Source organism: Euphorbia lathyris, chromosome 10 (genome assembly GCF_963576675.1).
Source record: "Euphorbia lathyris chromosome 10, ddEupLath1.1, whole genome shotgun sequence".
Lineage (NCBI taxonomy): Eukaryota > Viridiplantae > Streptophyta > Magnoliopsida > Malpighiales > Euphorbiaceae > Euphorbia > Euphorbia lathyris.
This window is the reverse complement of record NC_088919.1, coordinates 64,827,412-64,849,520: the sequence shown is the minus strand read 5'-3', so window position 1 is coordinate 64,849,520 and position 22,109 is coordinate 64,827,412. Positions and strand designations below refer to the sequence as shown.

Genomic DNA, 22,109 nt, shown 5'->3' with positions numbered 1-22,109 from the left:
AAAATTTAATCACACTTTTCTGTGTAGGTTGTATTTTATAATCAGTAATGACGTTTTTAATTTTTTTATCCATATTTTTAAAATTTTACTTTCACATTTAAAAAAACGTCAGGATATATTTTATACTTATCTTATTTTTCTATATTTTAGATAGAAAATTTATTTCTCATTTTTTAAAATATAATTTTTCTATATTTATTTTCAATATATTTATGAAAGCCTTTACTTTATGTATATAAATAAAAAATAATTACATCAAAAATATGAAAAAAAAAAAAAAACTAGATTGGTAGTAGGTTAAATCGTGGTCCGCAACACAACCCATTTGCAAAGAGAAAACCTAATTAAATCACCACCCCATTATTAGTCTATTTCTAGTTCTATATATCTGTTTCACTTTTTTTTTTTTTTTACAGTCCAAGACAATGAATGAACTTTGAGTTTTTTATTCTTTGAAGTCACTGGAAAAACTAAAGTGTCAGTTTGCTGAGGCTGGTAATGCTACAGAAGCCCGAACGAAACCTCCACCTGAAACGGGGAAGGTCTGGTAATAGATGAATCGACATATGTTTATTTCATTTTAGTCATATATAGAGTTCATAATTCCTCTTATCTTGTATTGATTTTCCATCCCAATATTTGTTCTTCAAAAATAGGGGCGGGAAAAGTATTTGGCTCGACAAAAGGTTGAAGCATAGACTCTACGGTGGACGCCACAATTTGAAGCAATAGACTCTACATCTTGGCTTTCTATTTTAGTTTTTAGGCGACAGATAAAAATGAAGAACCAAATTATGATGTTGCTGGCTGAAGCTTCAGATTTTGTTATTTGTAAATCGGTACTGTAATTAATCTATTTGAATATGTATTTTTTTTGTTTCATTTTCAATATTTAGGATCTTTGTAATGGTTTTTTATGTGTACATTTTTTGAGTTTAAATTAGTTTAATAAAATGTTTGTGTTTTTATTGAGATTCAGATGTTGTATAATTGTTCAAGTATATTTCTTTTTCTTCTAATGTTCCATTTTAGATTTTTTTATATATCTCTTTGTATACGAATATTTAATAATAATAATAATAATAATAATAATAATAATTTTTTATTAAAGAAATTTCATTAAATTTGGAATACAAAAAACTCATTTTGAAGTGTCTTAATCTTAGAGATGTTAGAAAATAAGATTAATATAATAAATTTTCATCTAGCAAAATATAGACATTTATATAATTTAATGTCGTAAATATGGAGATGCTTTTAATTGAAATGTTAACGTGTTTAAGACGCTATGAATATTTATGTGCCATCAAAATTGCGACGCTTTATTAAAATGTAGTGTAAATTTCGTAAATTAAATATAAATAAATTGGAAAAAAAATTATGACATTTAAAATATAATCGTTGGTAGTATGACGACGTTTGTATGCAAAATGTCGCCGGATCTAATTTACCCACACAACGTTTATGCGTCGTTAAATTTAACGACACTCGATTTAACGATATTTGTGACGACACTTTAAAAAGCGTGGGTAAGCATTTAGAGACGATGAAAAGTGTCGTTAAACTATAAATTTTAGCGTTGTAATAGACTTTTTTTTTTTTTTTTTTTTTAGTGGATGGTACAGATTTCAATTATTTTATGTAATTGAACCCAAATATTGAAATTATTGGTTTTGTTTTTTTTTTTCTATTTTAGGGATAATTTTAATATGATGTTACAATTTATCAAATGGAGATGGAAATGAGTTATGTATTATGTTGACCTAATTAATTAGTAGACCCCCACATTAGGGTGGATGCCATGACATGTTTATTAAATTAAATGCAATAATAATAACAATGTCTTATAATAATGTTTTCAATTACTTTTTTGGTTACATTTTGAATTTATTTCTTTTGTGTGAGGTCAGATCACTACCGGTAGGCGGAATTGGTCTAATAAATTTCAGATGCAAGTAGTGCATTATAATAATAAGGGTAATTAATTTATTAGCCTCTATATTGTGATAAAACACACTGTTTAGTCTCTGTATTTTCAAAAACACATGGTAAGGTCTCTAACCTTTTTCTCAGTGAACTGTTTAGTCCTTCCGTCTGTTTGTTAGATTTTTTACCGTTTATGACTTCGAAAATGACTAAATTACCCTTTACTATTTACCTTCAAACTTTAGAAGAGGAAATCCAATTTAGAAGAAGAAGCTATTTGTATGGAGAACAAGAAAAAGAAAAGACCTAATGCTTACGAATTTGAACGATTAAGAAGAAAATCAAGAAGAAGAACACTCAAAGTTGATTTCAGATGCATTAGAGTTTAAAGGAAAGGAAAAGAAGAACGCAAATCCAAATTGACTAAAAATCTTCATGAGAGTCTAACGGCAGGGACTAAACAGTCACCGAGAAAAACGTTAGGGACTAAACAGTTCTCGAGAAAAAGGTTAGGGACTTTATCATGTGTTTTTGAAAATATAGAGACTAAACAGTGTGTTTTGTCAAAATATAAGGACTAATAAATTAATTACCCTAATAATAATGGGAGATAATGGTATAAAAAAATTTCTAAGGTTTTTTATTTAGGTTTCATCCCTATAAAATAACATTAATGTAGATTTAATATTTATATAAAAAAAATACTAATTTAAATCTCGACAACAAAATATGATACATTATTTATATTATTTCGTTAAGTTCTGTAAATTATATGTAAAGAGAAAAATCAGAATTTAATGGAGTAATATGAATGGCGTGTCACATTTCGTTATCGATCTCTAAATTGGTACTATTCTGTAAACGTTAAGTTTATATGGATACTATTTTGTAAGTGGATTCTAAATTGATACTTTTCAAAAACGTTAGAACCTATTTTGGTACCTTATCCCTAATAATAATAATAATAATAATAATAATAATAAATATAAATAAACCAAAATTTTAGTTTTTTAATATCTTTTCATCCACTTTATAATTCATTCTAACAATTTTTTTTTTTTTTGCAAATATAAGTCATTTTAGTTTTCCACGAATTTAAGCATTAAATTTTTGTACTGATTCATGTGTTTTCAAACACTCCAAGACTTATTCTCCAACCATTACATGAGAGATAAAAAAAAATTTAATTAATCAATATAAATTTATTAATTTAACTCTATATTAATTGTATTTCCTAATTTGTATGAAATACCCTTAAATGACTTATATAATGAAACGGAGGAGAAAGAACGAAGAAGAATGTGTAATGTAAACAATTCAACCAAAAGCTTAAGCTGATACTTAATGCTCAATAATAATTTTTATATTAATTTTTGATACACCCGTGTATAATACATGTTCATCTCATTATGTGTTTTCAATTTCATCAATTAATGAGTTTGTCAAAACTTTTGACCGTTTAGTCTAAAATACCAATTGAACCAAAAGTTTAAAAGTAAAGGCTAAATAATAGTTTTGATATTAATCTTTGACAGAATGCACTGCTAGAAGTTTTGTGAAGTAATAGAATTGTTTTCTAATGAGTTAAATCCATGGTTGATCACTGAATTTTTTACGGTTATCTCAAAATGGTAACTCAACTTCAATTTGTTCCAATGCAATCATTTAATTTGAATTTTGTCTCAATTAAGTTATTATGGTGCTTTAAGAGCAAACTAACACCAAAAAAGTATCGTGAATTCAAAAAAGTATCGTGACTGTCACATCAATGGTAGTTAATTTTCACTGCTGATCGAAAGGACTCGTGATAGCCACCTAGATGACATGTGATTGCCAACTAGTTGACAAAACAACATGTGTCAGCTAGATGGTAGTCATGTGTCATTTCAGTCAGATTGTTGGCAACCACATGTTATTCCAGTCAGTTGTGAAAGTTAACTAGTGTTGATGTGGAAGTCACATTATCTATTCGGTGTTTTTTTGCTTTTGATGTTGTCAGAGTGACTTAATTGAGACAAAATTCAAAATTGAATGATTTTATTCAAACAAATTGAAGTTGAATAACCATTTTAAAACATCATTGAAAATTTAGTAACCAACGGTGCGTTTAAAGTGTTGTTTGTAACAGTAATAAAACAGTGTTTTTTCTTCTCAACAATTTGTTGTTAACTTTTAATTTGCTAAATTGAACTCGCTCTCAATTTTTTTTTCATATATACATATTATTATCTTAGTGATCCAGAATCATTTTTGTGTACCACTGTAAAACTTTTCAAAATTAAGTTAGATTAGAACTATAAAAGTAAAATTGAGTCGTTAACTTATGAAGTTCTATCGTCTATCATATATTAATCAATTTAGATTTTATAATTAAATACAAACTCAATGAGTTAATTAACCACTCTGAACATTTATTTTGTTGGGAACAGGGGACCGAAATCATGCATAGTAGAGATAGTTCCAACGGCTGAAAGGCTAAAATCATCCATAATACGGATGATTTTGGCTGTCGGGAGGGCTACGTCCCTCCAGACCCCGCTGTCTCCGACACTAGTGGATGATAAGGTGGTATGGGAAGGGGCGTATATAGGGTCCGGGAGGGTCCGAACCTCTCCGATCACCGGAACCACCATGGTCAGGGGTAGTTCCGTCCTCTTTGTCTCCACAAAATTTAAGGATTAGGATTCTAAATTGGCTATTAAACTTTAATTAGGTATCTGACAAATTGGGCATTTGATCTAGAACTTTGATTGAATACTTGATAAATTGGTCTGATCAGGGGCGGTTTCAGCCCCCTGTCTCCAATAAATATTAATGGCTGGTTTTGCACCCCCAAGATGCCCCAAGAAGTGTTAGGACCTTCCTAAAACCAAATTTCTTTTTTTCTTTTTTTTTTGCCTGTTAAGTCATCTCAAATCCAAATCTCTATTTTTTTTTGTGACTATTAGCCCCTAAATCCAAATTTTTTATTGAACACAATTTTTTTACATGTTAAGAATTTTAGATACAATCTAGTTTAATTTTGAGAAATTTTACATTGATACTTAAAAATTAGTTTTTGACCACTCAGATTACAACACATATATATACAGAAAAAAAAAATTTAAGCAAGTTCGATTTAACAACAACAACAACAACAACAACAACAAAGCCTTAGTCCCGAAATGATTCGGGGTCGGCTAACATGAACCATCATATAAAACCGTGAAAATCAAGTCGTGTCAGCGACACAGATTCGCTCCCTCCACTCCGTCCTATCCACTACCATATTTTCCTCAATTCCCAATAAACTCATATCACTCTCGATCACCCTCCTCCAAGTTTGCTTAGGTCTTCCCCTACCCCTCACCACTACATCCCTTTGCCACTCTTCGGTTCTCCTAACCGGCGCATCAAGCGCTCTACGTCTCACATGGCCAAACCACCTTAGTCGGTTTTCTCTCATTTTATTCTCAATAGATGTAACCCCTACTTTTGTCCTAATTATTTCATTACGCACCCGGTCCTTTCTCATGTGACCACACATCCATCTCAACATACGCATCTCCGCCACCGACATCTTATGGATGTGGCAGTGTTTCACTGCCCAACACTCCGTACCATATAACAATGCTGGTCTAATTGCCGTCCGGTAGAATTTTCCCTTCAATCTATTAGGCATGCCGGGATCACAAAGGAAACCCGTAGCACTCTTCCACTTCGACCAACCAGCTTTAATCCTATGGGCAACATCTCCATCTACTTCTCCATCCGTTTGGATAATAGATCCTAAATACTGGAAGCAATCCGAGGCCTGAACAACTCTCCCATCTAGGGTGATTGTCCCTGCCTCCCTACTCCTACGGCCGCTAAACTTACACTCCAAATATTCTGTCTTACTTCGACTCAACTTAAAGCCTCTAGATTCTAGAGTTTGCCTCCATAGTTCCAACTTCATCTCCACTCCTTCTTTCGTCTCATATACTAATTTATTGATTTATACTAGAAACAAATAATTAATCATAATTTTATCAAACAATAATAATTATTATCTAATAAATAAAAAGCAAAAAACAACTGCAGCAACATCAAACAATAAACAATAATTGAACTAAACTGGCTATTAGGTTCGAGTTTTGTTAGACTACTAAAATTTAAATTCGAGATTTCTAATTTAAATACAGTAAAAACTCTATATAGGAATACACTTGGGACCGGGTTATTTGTATAACAATTGGGAGGTTATTACTAAATAGAGTTTGATATAATAAAATTTCTCAACACATAAAATTTTAAATTTTTATTATGGGCATGCATGGTTTATATATAATGTATAACAATAGACATTAATGGAACAAATTAAATATTTAGAATTTCAATTTAGAGTTTAGATTTTCAACATATAGATAATTGGAAGAGTTTTATGGGAAAAATGTACACATCAATGAGAATACTAAATATTTATAATTTCAAGTTGTAGTTTGTGTTTTCAACTCATAGATAATTTCCATAGTTTTTTTTTATATTTTATAATTTAGTTTGAATTCATAATATATATATATATATATATATATATATATATATATATATATATTACTATACAGAGGTATAGTTTCTAAAGGTGTGACTTGAAAAGTGTATAACAAATAACGTTTGAGATGTTATTCCTATTTATAACTAGCCCAAGTTGGGACCAAGTTTTTTTATAACAAAATAGAGGTTATTCCTATATAGAGTATTCCTATATATAGGTTTTACTGTAACTACATAAGGTGTCGACTTCCCTTTTTTTATTTCTCCTTTAAATTTTTTATGAAATCCAATAAAATTTTCATTAGATTATTAAAATAATTAATTTATTTTAATAATTCTTTCTTGTAGTTGATACACACAATTCTAGTTGAGAGCTCTTAGTCTAATGGTTGAGAGCTTACCTATGACTAGGGAGGTCATGGGTTCGAATCACATCAGGGTGTGGGGTGGGGTTTTTTCTTTCTTCTTAATGTGAGCGCATTGTGTGCAAATTTTTGATACACACAATTCATTATAATACATGTGGACCAATAGGAAATTTTTTTTCTTAATAGTAATTAATGAAACCACGTGGACCAGTCAAAAGAGTTCTCAAGGCCGCATATATTTCTACCCTCGTCTGACGTCGTGATTTGTGAAATCACAAATATAACTATTACAATCGTTTCTAATTGACAGCGTGCTTTAAACATACGTATTTAACTGTTACAGTCGTTTCTAATTGACCGTGTGCTTTAAACATACGTGCTTTAAACAATTGTTTCTAAACGACGTCGTGATTTGTGGAATCACAAAAAACATGAAAATTGTATTTAACTAATATAAACATACGTATTGTAATGATAACTTCATTTTATCAATTTTATTAAAATTTGCCAACCAAACATGTAATGGAATCATTATTCTATTTCGTTAAATTACAGCTTTCATTACATTACAATCTTAATTATATAATATACTAAACAAACCCTTAATATATTAATTTTAAGTGTCGAAACTAATTATCAAACAGGGATTATTCTTATCACTTAAATTATTAAAAAAGATTGAAGAAATAAAAACAAGCAAACAAATCTCGTAAGGTGTTGACTTTTCTTTTTTATTTCTCCTTTAAAGTTTTTATGAAATCCAATAAAAAAAACTAATTAGATTATTAAACTAATTAATTTATTTTAATAATTCTTTCTTGTAGTTGATACCACACAATTCATTATAATACATGTCTACCAGTGAGAAGCTTCTTTTCTCAATAGTAACCGATGAAGCTACGTGGATCAGTCAAAAGAATCCTCAAAGTCACACACATTTCTACCCTTGTCCGACGTCGTGATTTGTGGAATCACAAATATAACTGTTACAATCGTTTCTAATTGACAGCGTGCTTTAAACATATGTATTTAATTGTTACAATCGTTTCTAATTAACTAACAATGTACTTTAAACACACGTGCTTTAAACAATCGTTCTAAACGACGTCGTGATTTGTGGAATCACAAAAAACATGAAAACTGTATTTAACTAATATAAACATACGCAATGCAATGATAACTTCATTTTATCAATTTTATTAAAATTTGCCAACCAAACATGATAATGGAATCATTATTCTATTCCGTTAAATTACAGTTTTGATTACATTACAATTTTCATTACATTACATTGCATTATAATATACTAAACGGACTTTTAATATATTAATTTTAAGTGTTGAAACTAATTATCAAACAGGGATTATTCTTATCAATTACATAAATTATTAAAAAAAAAAATTGAAGAAATAAAAAAAAAAAAAAACACAAAAACAAACAAACAAACGAATCTCGTTAATTTGTTTGACCCATTAATGCCAAAATTGATTTCTATATTTATAAGGATTCGCAAATCACATAATTAATTATGCCTTTGAAATTAGTTTTTGCTTCAATTATTAGATTAGACTACCAATAATAATGGAGTATTAAATAAGTTGGGACTAATTTAATTCAAAGCTCAACCTTCTCATTTTCTTTCATCCATAATTAATTAGGGTTGGTTATGTAATTATTTTCGTCTAATTAATTAAAGGGAATATTACAAAATTAGGTAAAATGGAAGACTCATTTATATTTTTAACTCATTTACTCAACATATTACATATATAGACTATGTTTGTGTGACTTTTCCAAAATACTCTCACCCTTTCATCTCCCCCTTCCCCTGTCTGGTTATGCGAAAATGGATGCTCTCCCATACATTTGATCTTTCTCTCTTCCTTTAAATTTCGTGAAATTTGCACCATTTCTCCACATCACCATGTATCTCGCTTCTTCCTCTCTTCATCTTCCTAATCCTAGAAAACGAAGTCATGGTTCTTCATCTTCATGTTCCTGCTCGTTCCTTAGTTTATTTCTTCTTGTGACCATCGAAGAAATGGTTATTCTACGTTATTTTCATCGTTTTTCCAATTTATCATATTGTTATTATCGGTTTTAAGGGTGAAAGGCGCAAAAAATGTAAGTATCTACTGTTTTCTCTTAGTTTTTCCAGAAAATCACTTTGTGTAGTCGATGATTTCGCGAAAATATGCGAAGCTTGAAACGTGAAGATCTACTTCGCGAATCGATGATTTCGCGAAGTCTACAAGTAGAACAGTTCATGATTTTTCACTCACAGACTTCGCAAAATAATCGATTCGCGAAGTAGATCTTCACGTTTCAGGCCTCGCAGACTTCACGAAATCATCGATCCGTGAAGTAAAATCATCCTCTTCCCTTCCATTTAAATTCGCATACTTCGCGACTCATCATTTCGTGAAGCCAAATCATCATTTTTTCTGCCTAAAACGATTAAATTTTTTTGAAGGTGGTTAAATACATAACATCCATTTCTGGAAGGCGGCGTACTGGGGTACCATAAGAGACATCCATCCCAAAAGGCTTGGGACTTCCACTTCAAGATTGGTCACATTTACTTTAAAATGATTCGTTAAATTTTTCTCATTTTTCGCATTCTTCTACATTTTCCTATATTCTATATGTTTTCCTTGTTTTTTCCATTTTTCGCATTTTTCTATGTTTTTCCATATTTTGTGTTTTCCTTGTTTTCAGGTTTTCTTTATATTCTATGTTTTTTCGTATTCATCGGTTTTTTTTTTTTTTTGCGTTTTTTCCTCTTTTTCCATTTTTCGGTTTTCTTTAGTTTTCGTGTTTTTCGTATTTTTCTCTATTCTCCCTTTTGTTGTTTTGACCAATAGATGAAAGTGATATTTTTGGAATGTATCAAAATATAACTTAAAGAATAGGCAATCCTAGGTTCATTTAAGGAATATGTATTCCTCCATTTGTTGAATATTTATTCCATGCCAAAAAAAACCAATCAAGAATAGGAATAGGCTATTCCTAGCCTATTCCGCGAAGTTCTGAGTAGTTTTATACTTTAATATATAAAAACAAAGAATAATATTCAAAAATACCGCTAATATTGATAACCATGGGGCAATTTTACTTCTAACGTCTAAAATGATGCAATTTTATCTCTAACGTTGGCAACCAAGAGCAATTTTACCATTAACATTTACAAGTTGAGTAGATTTCGGACATCATGATAAAATACAAATATTTAGTTCCTTATTTTGCACCAGTTACATATCAGTTGGTTTTAAAAAAAGATTTCAAACTTTGTGTGATTTAATAATAAAATTAGAGATTAATATTTTTAAAGTCGATAAAATATTTAAAAAAAATTTGTCCGACTTGTACAAAATACAATATAATTTTGTAATTTTTTTTCAGCATATTCATATATTTGTGATCGGTTACTAATGAGCCATAAAACGACACACATGCGAAGTATAGATAACAAAATTCATGACTGAAAATACATTTTGATAAATTATTACTCAAATTAACCCAACTTCCTAATGTTAGGGGTAAAATTTTCTTGTGTTGCCAATATTAGGGGTAAAATTGCACCATTTTAGACGTTATGGATAAAATTACTCCTAACTATTAACGTTGGATATATCTTTACACCTTATCTCTAAAATCAAATAGAATGACTAAAATGTAGATTAACATAAAATTAAAAACTTTATAATAAGTAAAAACACAGGACATAGACATAGATTTGCTCATGGATATTATTTTTTAATGGGACACTATGGGTAAAGGCTATGCTTACTTTGTTTTTTACAAAGTAAGCGTTACTTTATGTGTTTTCACCATTAGATTAATTTTATACTCCATCATCCAATGGTGAAAACACATCAAGTAATGATACTTTGTAAAAAACAAAGTAACCATAGAAGGCACCGACAATTTGTACTTGTTTTCACATTAAAGTAGCAACTGAGATAATAAAAAAAGGATCGAAAAATATTCAAAAATGACTTTATTAGAAGAAAAAAAACTTATGTAATTTTATTAAAATAAGTTAAATATTTGTAACATTTTGAAGATATTGTAGAATCCTTTATAACCACCTAGACTAATTAACTCGGATAAATTACATCCATGTCACTGAACTTTACACATTTAAATATCGTGATTACTGAATTTCAATTTTTAACGGTATGATCATTATCTTTACATTTTATAACACACCGGTAGTCACCCAACGCCTCAAAACGACCGTTGACGGTCTCAAAATAAATAAAAAAATCGAAGAGTTAATGATATTCTAAGGAACTTTAACTCTTGAAAAATTTTATTTTGAGGTCATTTAGATGTTGTTTTGTCAGGAGAGATAATGAATTTTTAGAGAGAGAAACCTCCAAAAAAAATGATTTTAGAAAATAAAAAATGTAATCTCATGGTAAATATCGTTCTGAACCACTTTAATTCTTGAATATTTTTATTTAGGATACGGTACCAAAATAGACCTATGGTTTTTGAAAAAGTATATCAATTTGACTCCACGTACAAAATAACACCAATATAGGCTTAACGTTTAAAAAAGGGTATCAATTTAGGCCTCGATAACGTATTGGACACGTCATTCCTATTTGTCCATTAAGTTCTTATTGCTTCCGCCACGTACAATTGACAGAACTTAATAGATAAATATATCTCATTCCGTTATCGATGCCTAAATTGGTACTCTTTTTTAAACGTTAAGCATATTGGTGCTATTTTGTACGTAGAGCCTAAATTGATAGTTTCCCAAAAATCATAGGCCTATTTTGATACCTTATCCCTTTTTTATTTTGAGGTCGTTAAACAGTTATTTTGAGGAGTTAGTTAAAGTTGAGTGGCAATACTGTTAATAATTAAAATAGTGGCCATAATGTTAAAATATGTAAAATTCAGTGGCCATGGGTGTAATTTACCCTAATTAACTCATGGACCACTTATAAATATAGAGCATATATAAAAAAGTGACTTGAACCTTCATTTTATTTAGTGACCACATTTATACCAAGCTTAGATGGAAAAGAAAATTGTTGCTTCGGTTGTCACACCCTACCAAAGGTATCCTTTCTTTCTTTTCTTTTCGATAGGGATTACGACAGAAATGTTTGTCGCTAAACGTATAATGTGCAACCTTTTGAGAGAAATTTTACAATACTTCCGAAACAATATACCTACCAATCAATCGATGCTATTTGTAGTCATTTATTTTTATACACCAATTATCTTTCATGCAGTGGTATGTATCGTTTTTTTATTGGTGGAGTATATTATTCCAGAAGAAATGTAGAAGTTTTTCGAAATCTGGATATAATTATTTATCCTCATGCCTAACTCTAAGATCTTCGAGTATTTGTTTCTAGTTATAATGTATCTTCCCAATTTCATTCTATTCGAAATTTATTAATAACCGAATCTGCATGGACAGTGACGGAGGCAACCCAGTGTTTAAGGGTAGTTTCCGTACTCTGGCGAAATCATGAATAGGGTGATGTCTCCGTCAGAACTAGCCTCTCTCTTCTATTCGACTTTCTCCTTGTCTTCTAAAATCTGAACATTTTCTTTACTTTCAATCCTCCTCCGTTCACCGCACCTCCAGTATTAGCTCCCCCGATCTCAAATCTTAACTCCATCAGTGTGAATGGAGGGGTGTTTGATTACCTATTTTTTCTCTCATTTCGTCTTTTTCGCTTTAAAATGGAGAGTTTTAGCTGTTTAGCTAGACATCTACTGTTATAGGTGAAAAACAACATTTTTTAACAGGAAACAACAAACCATAACAGCAAATAAACCAGACCGGTCTGGAGTCTCCCATCATAATGCTTAGCTTTAAAAAGATCTATAACTTTTAACATATTTTCGTCCATTGATCCCGAGTTTAATAACCGGAGATATGCATAGAAATCTAAAAACTGTTTTTAAGAATTGTTAATTTTTCCTTAATCGGCAGGTTAGCCGGCAAAGTAGCGATTATAACCGGCGGAGCAAGCGAAATCGGCAAAAGTGCAGTAAAACTCTTCCACGAAAACGGAGCCAAGGTTGTAATCGCCGACGTAGAAGACGACATAGGCCGAGGAATTTCAGAAAAACTCGCCGCCGGAGACAACGTTTGTTACATCCACTGCGACGTAAGAAACGAAGACGAAATCTCCAATCTAATCGACACAGCAATTTCAAAGTACGGAAAAATAGACATAATGTTCAACAATGCCGGAATCAGAACTCCCCCAAACGTCGGCGGCAGCATTTTAGACAGCAAAATAACAGAAGCAGATGCGTTATTCAGCGTAAACTTGATCGGAGCATTTCTCGGAGCAAAACACGCGGCGAGAATCATGATTCCTAAACGGAAAGGTTGTATATTATTCACTGGAAGTGATTGTTTAGAAATCGGAGGAATTCCCGCGGCGGCGAGGTATGGGATTTTGGGGTTAACGAAGAACTTGGCGGCGGAATTAGGGCCGTACGGGATAAGAGTGAACTGCGTTTCGCCTTGTGGATTGGGAAAAAACGTTTCGAATCTAACGGGTGAGATTGTTTGTGCGGATGACGTGGCAAAAGCTGCGCTGTACTTGGCTAGTGATGAAGCTAATTATGTTAGTGGAATTAATCTTGTGGTTGATGGAGGCAATAATGTTGGTCCCACTTTGTCCAGGTCAGCATTGGATATTATTAATTGATATTTAATTCTCTATTAAGAAATTAATTATTTGTGAACATCAAATTCGATTTAAAATATTTCTCATATTATAAATATAAATTTTGAATTTTTAATTCAGATTGAGATTTTTTTTTTTTTGTAGGTTTTGTTATGTACCGTTCCAAATTATTTATCACCGTTTCTATTTGGACAATTTTACCCTTTTCATAATTTTTTTTTTCAAAACTGATTTTTTTATAGAGAATCAGCCAAAATTCGGCCTATACGGATGTCGCATCCATCCAGCCCATGGTAGGAACGGATGCGGCATCCGTTTAGTCTAAATTTTGGCTGGTGCAAAATCGTAAAAATTTTAGTGACGAAAAATACTAAATCATTCAATTTTTTATGTTGAAAAATGCAAAATCGTCATAAAAAAATATATATTATTTTCATAAGTTCTTTGATAAAAAATCAATTATTGTTTTTCGGATTTATGATTTTGGAGAGAGAATTTTCGGTTTTTTATCAAAATTATAAAAGGGCAAAAAAGTCCAAATGAATGCGGTGATAAGTAACTTGGAGGTGGTATTTAACAATCCACTTTTTTTTACAGTTATCTCGTAGTTATAACAAATATATAAAATTATTTTATAATACTTATAAATAAAATCTTATATAATAATGAAATAATAATACACTTTTAATCGAATTTTATGTTCATAGATAATTTTTGTGTTATCGGAGACTTAATGTATAATTATAATTGATTGAGAGAATTAATGTATCAAATTAAAAAATTGTGAGTTTAATCAATAAAGATCCAAACAAAAAAATGGATTTTTATTTTTATTTTGAGAAATGAAAGTCTTAAAATTTTATTAGTTTATAATTTGAATTCAATTTGGTATTTGCTGCGGACTAATTTTGATGCTTTTTATAAATTATTTTTTATGCTTTGACCTTTAAATTATTCAACTTTTATGTATAAAGTATGTATAGAAGGCAATGTTTAAAACTAAGTGTCCGTTTGTTTTACCGAGAAATTTTACAGTACTCCGGGAGTAATACTCCCGGCCAATCAAAATCGTTTTTGCATCTCACTACATGGGTATGATTGGTGGAAAGAGAAATATATATACACGTGTCATGGGTTGATGTTGCTGTTTGCTGTTACGGTTTGCTGTTTGCAGTTACGGTTTGATGTTGCTGTTACGGTTTACTGTTTGCTATTGGAAAAATCTGCTTTTGTAAAAGGCTGCTTTTCGGGTGTAAAAGGCAAACAGTAGATCACTAACCAAACACGTAATGCTACTTTTCAGATGTAAAAGGCAAACAGGAGGTCACTAACCAAACATCTAGAACTCTCCCTTTTGAAGTGAAAATACAAAAAAGAGCCTGAAAATGAGCAACCAAACACCCCCTAAGACTGTCTTAGGCTCTGTTCTTTTTTACTGAACTTAACTCAATGTTACTGAACTTAACTGAAACTGAAATAATAATATAATAATAATAATTATTATTATTATTATTATAAGTAATGATAAGTTACTGTACTGGTGATATTTAATCCGTTTTGGATGAAAATTTATTCGATTTGTGAATTCTTCTTACATTACATAATTTTTGACACGTGACATATATACATGATAATTGTTTTAATTATTTTTTCCATATAGACTTTATATGTGGATAAATAAGAAAAAAATTAATTCCTTATGCAAATACCACGTGTTAAAAATTGTGTCATACGAAAAAATTAACAAATCATATAATTTTTCATTCAGAATAGGTTAAAGCTCACTAATGAAAATACCTCAGAAAGCAAATATTACCGAACGATATCATATAAAGCAAATGACAAAAATTTAATACTACAGGGACTAGATAGGGCTTTAATCCTCCTTTTAGCTTTCTAAAATTCCTACAAAGACCGTATAATTCCTGGAAGTTTTACTATCTAAAAATAATAATCTCTAAACTTTGAGGTTTTAATATGAAAGTCATAATTTTAGTTTTTTTTTAAATAATACCAAGTTTTATTAATTTAATTCAGATGAAAGAATATTGTTAAGAAATGGTGATGGATATGTTCACTCATCCTGAACAGACACAGAATTGACCGATTTTGCTAGAGCATGGGCAGCCAAATTCGTTGAACGGTTAATAAAGGAGATAGAGTATAGCTCTAAATCTCGTAATAAATGAATACAATCAGACTATGACGAGACAATCCGACTGAATTTGAATTTTCTCACTGGGACGATGCATCTTAATCCAACTTAAAGCTTTTTTTATAGTCATGGTCTCGGCTAGCTGAAGACTGATATTTCTTTGAAAAGCTCTCATCTTAGCTAGAATGCGTTCTCCAGAGTGATTATTTGATGATGTCATAGATGGAAAAAGAAGTTTTGATGCAAGAATTGAAAAGAAAAGAAGAAACTTATAAAAAAAAAAAGACAAAATCAAACTTGTCAAATGACAAGAGTCATATTCGTTGAACATCAGCGGAGATGAAAGAACTCCAAATTCTCATTTTAATCAACATTGTTTAACTATCTTCTTCTCTATTGGGCATTCCTCTGTTTTTCTCTTATCTTCATGCTTCGTACCTTTCGGGCAAACTATTGATAATAATGTTAGTTGAAGTAAAATAAATCATGTGATTTGGTTGATTTGTAAAGTCAATTTACGTGGTTTAAAAGTTTGTAAACAATGTGCTTTTTGCAGTTTACAAACTTGGGCATTCCTTCAAAAATTGTTGCTTTGACTATTTACCCTAAAAAAGAGCAAGTTGGAGTAATTAAAATGAGTGACTTTGCAAATTATCCAAAATTTAAGATCAAATTAACTAAATCATAAATATTATTTAACCGAAAAAATAATTTAAATATTCTTTAACCGTAAAATTCACAAAGTACAGATCACCGTTTACAAACTTTTAAACCACGACAGCTCGGTCAAATCATAATATTTATTGGGTGCTTTTATTTACCGCCCTCAAATTACTTAGTACCGCCCCCATTTGGACAATTTTACCCTTTTGGAAAAAAAATTAATTTTTGAAAAAAAGAGCCAATTTTGGTCTAGGAGGGTGTCGGATCCGCCCAGCCAATGGCTTGGGCGGGTGGTATATCCGCCCAAGCCATTGGTTGGGCGGATCAGGCACCCTCCTGGACCCAAATTGGGCCTATGCACAATCGTATACTTTTTAGTGACGGAAATTGTTAAATCGTTCAATTTTTTACGACGGGAAATACAAAATTCTCTAACTTTTTGTGACGAAAAATGTTAATCGTCACAAAAAAATATGCATTATGTTCATGATTTTTTTTGATAAAAAAATGTAAATGTTAATGTTATCGACTCGTAATCATCCATTTTTGGGATTCGGATTGTCACATATCAATTATTTTCATAATTTCATTTATTGTTGTTCGAGTTTGTGATTTTGGAGAAAGAATTTTCAGTTTTTTATCAAAATTATGAAAATGGCAAAAAAGTCCAAATGGGGACGGCAACTAGTAATTGGGGACGGTATTTAGCAATTCACTATTTATTTTATTTGTGTACTTTTCCTTTTAAATAACTTTATAAAAAATTTAAAATCTGAAGGGTTTGTACAATTCAACTCAAATTTAGAAATTATGGATTTTTTCTTTTTATGTTTTAATGATAATTTTTTTTTTTTTTTTTTGGTAGAAGTTTTAATGATAATTTTAATAATTAAGCTATTTGACTAAATTAGGGTGCAATTAAGTATAAAATTACAACTAAGTCATATCACCAAACTTAATTTTTAATATGTCATTATTCTCTATATATTATGATTTTACATCATAATTCAAAAATTCTAGATTTCAATTCATAAATCATAAACTCTAAAAAATATATTATAGACTTCTAATTTACAAATTCTACTCCTTAGAATATATTAAAAATACTGATTTTACTAGTTTGACATAATCTAAAATTATAACTTGATATAGTTATAAATAGTTTTTTAAAGATGAATTTTTGTGTAATTTTCCCAAGAATCATGTTCCAATATTTTATTGGACTTTGGACGTAATTAGTAGGGGCCCATGTAAAAGGGTGGATGTCACGTTTATTAAATGTAATAAATGTTTTTTTGGTGAACTTATTAAATGCAATAATAATAGCAAGATGGGTTGAAAAATGTCTAATAAATGTTCAGATAATAATATTAAAGTTTAAAGTAATGTATTAGCTAGGTTGCTACTGTTTACTGTTACAGTTTCCTGTTGGAAAAAAACTAATTTTCTAAAAATTAGAGATTATCTGCTTTTATAAGAATGTACTTTTCATGCATAAAAGGAAAACAGGAGGTTTCTTAACTAAACACTTAAACTATCCTTACAAACTAAAAACATGCTATAATTTCTTATTTATTTAATTCCTTTATATTTTTGTAATTTATGTTACATAGGAAAATATATTTTTTAAAACATACGTTAAGACATATATTTTAACTTTTAAAATACGAACTATGAAGTTTAGAACGTACGACATATTTTTTAGAACATACATTATGTTTTTTAGAACATGTGTTATGTTTTTTCGAACATGAGTTATAAATTATATTATAGAACAAATGAAAAAACGATCAAAATATCTACTGATTTTTTAGAACATTATACTTAATTTTTAGAACACAAACTATATATTTTTTAAAACATACGTTATAACATATATTTTAACTTTTAAAACACGAACTATGAAGTTAGAACGTACGACATATTTTTTAGAACATACGTTATGTTTTTTAGAACACGTGTTATGTTTTTTCGAACATGAGTTATAAATTATATTATAAAACAAGTGAAAAAACGATCGAAATATCTAATGATTTTTTTAGAACATTATACTTAATTTTTGGAACACAAACTATATATTTTTTAAAACAAACGTTAGAACATATATTTTAACTTTTAAAACACGAACTATGAAGTTTAGAACATACGACATATTTTTTAGAACATACGTTATGTTTTTTAGAACACGTGTTATGTTTTTTCGAACATGAGTTATAAATTATATTATAGAACAAATGAAAAACCGATCGAGATATCTACTGATTTTTTTAGAACATTATACTTAATTTTTGGAACACAAAATATAAACTTTAGAACATGCGTTATGTTTTTTAGAACATACATTATGTTATTTAGAATATGAGTGTTATAAATTATATTATAGAACAAATGTAAAAATGGTCCATATATTTACTATTTTTTTAAACATTATACTTAATTTTTTGAACACAAATTATAAAGTTTAGAATATATGCAACAATATTTAGAACATCGTCCTTAACATTTTAAAATATAAATTACAAAAATATAGAGGAATTAAATAAATAAGAAATTAGAGCATGTTTTTGCATTTTTTTTTTCTATTAATAATTCATTATTATGCATATTTCTTTTTTTATTAATAATTTATTATTATGCACATTTAATTGATATTAAAAAAAAAAATAAGTGCATGCATCAAATATTAAACAATGGAAGCTAAAAGGGTCGTAATATATTAATCAGCGCGACACATAATACATAAGAAAGACAATTGGCTTAGTGGTAAATAGTGTGGAGTATAGATGCAGAGTCCCAAGTTCTCGAACCCCCTAGTAAGCAGTGTTTTTTTTAAATTTCCTTACCCAAACTACGTAGTTTTGGGTGGTTCTCACCTAAAGTGAGTTCTCACCTAGGAAAGGGTTCTCACAAGAGCCCTTCCTATATATATATATATATATATTCTTGTTGAACAGCTATATATTAAGAGATTAGTTGGGATTTTAGTGTAGGAATAAAGTTGATTGATATTTGACTTATTCATATGATTTTTGTTTTATGTAATATATTGGGTAATTAATTTACTAGTCTCTATATTTTGATAAAACACACTGTTTAGTCTCTGTATTTTCAAAAACACACGGTAAAGTCTTTAACGTTTTTCTCGGTGAACTGTTTAGTCCCTAACGTTTTTCTCCCATGTCGTTAGACTCTCATGAAGATTTTGTTAGTCAATTTGGATTTGTGTTCTTCTTTTCCTTTATTTTCCTTTCCTTTAAACTCTAATGTATCTGAAATCAACTTTGAGTGTTTTTCTTTTTGATTTTCTTCTTAATCGTTCAAATTCGTAAGCATTGGGTCTGTTCTTTTTCTTGTTCTCCATACAAATAGCTTCTTTTTCTAAATTGGATTTCCTCTTCTGAAGTTTGAAAGTAAATAGTAAAGGGTAATTTAGTCATTTCCGAAGTCATAAACGGTAAAAAATCTAACAAACAGACGGAAGGACTAAACAGTTCACTGAGAAAAAGGTTAGAGACCTTACCATGTGTTTTTGAAAATACAGAGACTAAACAATGTGTTTTATCAAAATATAGGAACTAATAAATTAATTACACTAATATATTTTATTTATTTAACATTACTTTTTTTTCTCCATCAACAAAACTTATATATTAATCACTTGCAACATTGACTTTACGAATTATAAAACTTAAAAACTTCGGAACTATAAAAGAAATAAACATGTTAACATTGGAATGAGAATGACGGGCCATAACATGAACCGCCTCATTCACTAACCGTGAAATAAATGTCATAGAACAATTAGGACGTGATTGAAAACCAACTTGAATATCGTCATGACACATTCGAACTCCATCAGATCTTTACGTCTAGAGTAGAATGCATCAATCACCCCTTCGTATCGCATTCCAAAATGACATTAATATACGGGAGTGAGAACACCCATTATACACTTTCTCTCAAAGTTAACACTTTGACAAGTTTGATCGATATAATTCCATTTGATAATACACTATATTTAACATTACATTGATTGAGTTTTGTTAAGAAATAATTAACTAAATTTGAGTTTTTTAATCATTTTGTTGAATATGTTTAATTAATTTAACATTACGATTGATTGAGTTTTATTGAATTAACTAAATTTATAAGGAAGGGTGCTACACCCCAAAAACAGAGACAAAAACAAAAAACCTAAGAGTTATGTCCGAGCCCTCCTAAAAGTGCCAGAACCACACTTGTCAGCATGAAAAAAGTCTTGAAAAACTGTAGGGGAATCATCACACTCGTAATGCCCTAAGTTCGAAGATCCTGCGAATTTCGCCAACCAATCTGCTGCTCTATTTCCCTTACGAAGGGTATGAACAACTCGAAACTCCCAACTATGCTGTAAACGTTTCTGACACTCTTCAATTAGCCAATAATATCTGTGTAGACTCTGCCCTGGATCATTAATTAATTTTTTATATTTTTTATTGTTTATAATTAAAGTTTAAAATTAATTCTTTTAACAAAATAAATTAGACAGGCTTGGCTGGGCTGTACTTGTGAAGTCTGGCCCAGTCCGACTTGAGCCCAGTTTAACAAAAACAGATGTGTTTTGTTCTTAATTGAAAAAAAAAAGGAAATTTGCACAGTAATTCATTTTTAAAAAATTATATTAAGTAACAATTTGAATTTTCTTCAAAAAAAAAAAAAACAATTTGAATTATATCAATCTTAGTAAATTATTGTTTTTAATATTTTCGAAGGATTAAAATTTATAAATTAAAAGTTTAAGATATATTTTTTAGAATTTCGGATTTATAAATTAGGTATAGAATTTATAAATTTAGAATATAAAGCTATATTTTATTTGTGATATATATATAAAAAATAGTGATATTTAGAATTAATTTTTAAGCAAAAAGTATTTTGAGGCCTCTGATCTTTCATTGTTTGGTGCATTAACCCTTCGATCTTTCATTTAGACATATTGAACCACTGATCTTTCATTGTTTGGTGCATTAAGCCATCCATCTTTCATTTAGACACATTGAGCCCTTGATCTTTCATATATGAGTGTATTAGGTCCTTCCGTAAATCAATTCATATATGGGTGTATTAAAGGTTTGTTTGGTTCAACTGTTAGCTAATAGATGTTGCTGTTGCTGTTGCTGTTAGCTGTTTGCGGTTGTAGTAAGTTGTTGTTACTGTTGGTTGTTTGTTATTGGTTGTTTAATTATTAGCGTTTCACTCCAAACCGCAGGAAATATAGCGTTTGGTTAGGTCTATATAACCCCATCGTTTAGTATTTTCTCTGGACACTACATCATTTTGTAGCTTTTCACGAATAGCTCTTTTTTAAAGCTTTTCACGAAAAACTCTTTTTTAAAGCTTTTCACGAAAAACTCTTTTTTAAATTTTTCATGGACAGCTGTTTGTAGTTACTTGTTATTGATAAAATTATCCTTCTTATTTCCACAAAATGTGTTTCATTTTTAACATTATTTTTATTTCTAGAACAAAATTATCGAAAAACAAAGTTTTGTTGCGTTCAATAAATTATTTATTTTTTATATAAATTATTTTTATTAATTTGTATAATACATTTTTTTTATTTTATAGTAATTTTTTTGTTGATTAATTTAAAACATGTCCATATTAGAAATAAATACTAACAGCAACAGTTCATTATAATTTTACCAAACACTAATAATTAAACAACTAATAACAAGCAACTAACAGCAACAACAAACAGCTTACTGCAGCCGCAAACAGCTAAAAGCAACAACAACATCTATTAGCTAACAGTTGAACCAAACAAGC

The 22,109-nt window shown here is 29.7% G+C and overlaps 1 protein-coding gene across 1 annotated transcript; it reads left to right on the top strand.

The window, feature by feature from the left end:
* Positions 1-11,806: 11,806 nt before the first annotated feature.
* Positions 11,807-14,900, top strand: LOC136208446 (tropinone reductase-like 2). The gene is made up of 3 exons (XM_065999316.1): positions 11,807-11,885; positions 12,775-13,479; positions 14,787-14,900. Exons 1-3 carry the CDS (start codon positions 11,842-11,844, stop codon positions 14,812-14,814), a joined length of 777 nt encoding a protein of 258 aa, XP_065855388.1. The 5' UTR covers positions 11,807-11,841; the 3' UTR covers positions 14,815-14,900.
* Positions 14,901-22,109: the final 7,209 nt, after the last annotated feature.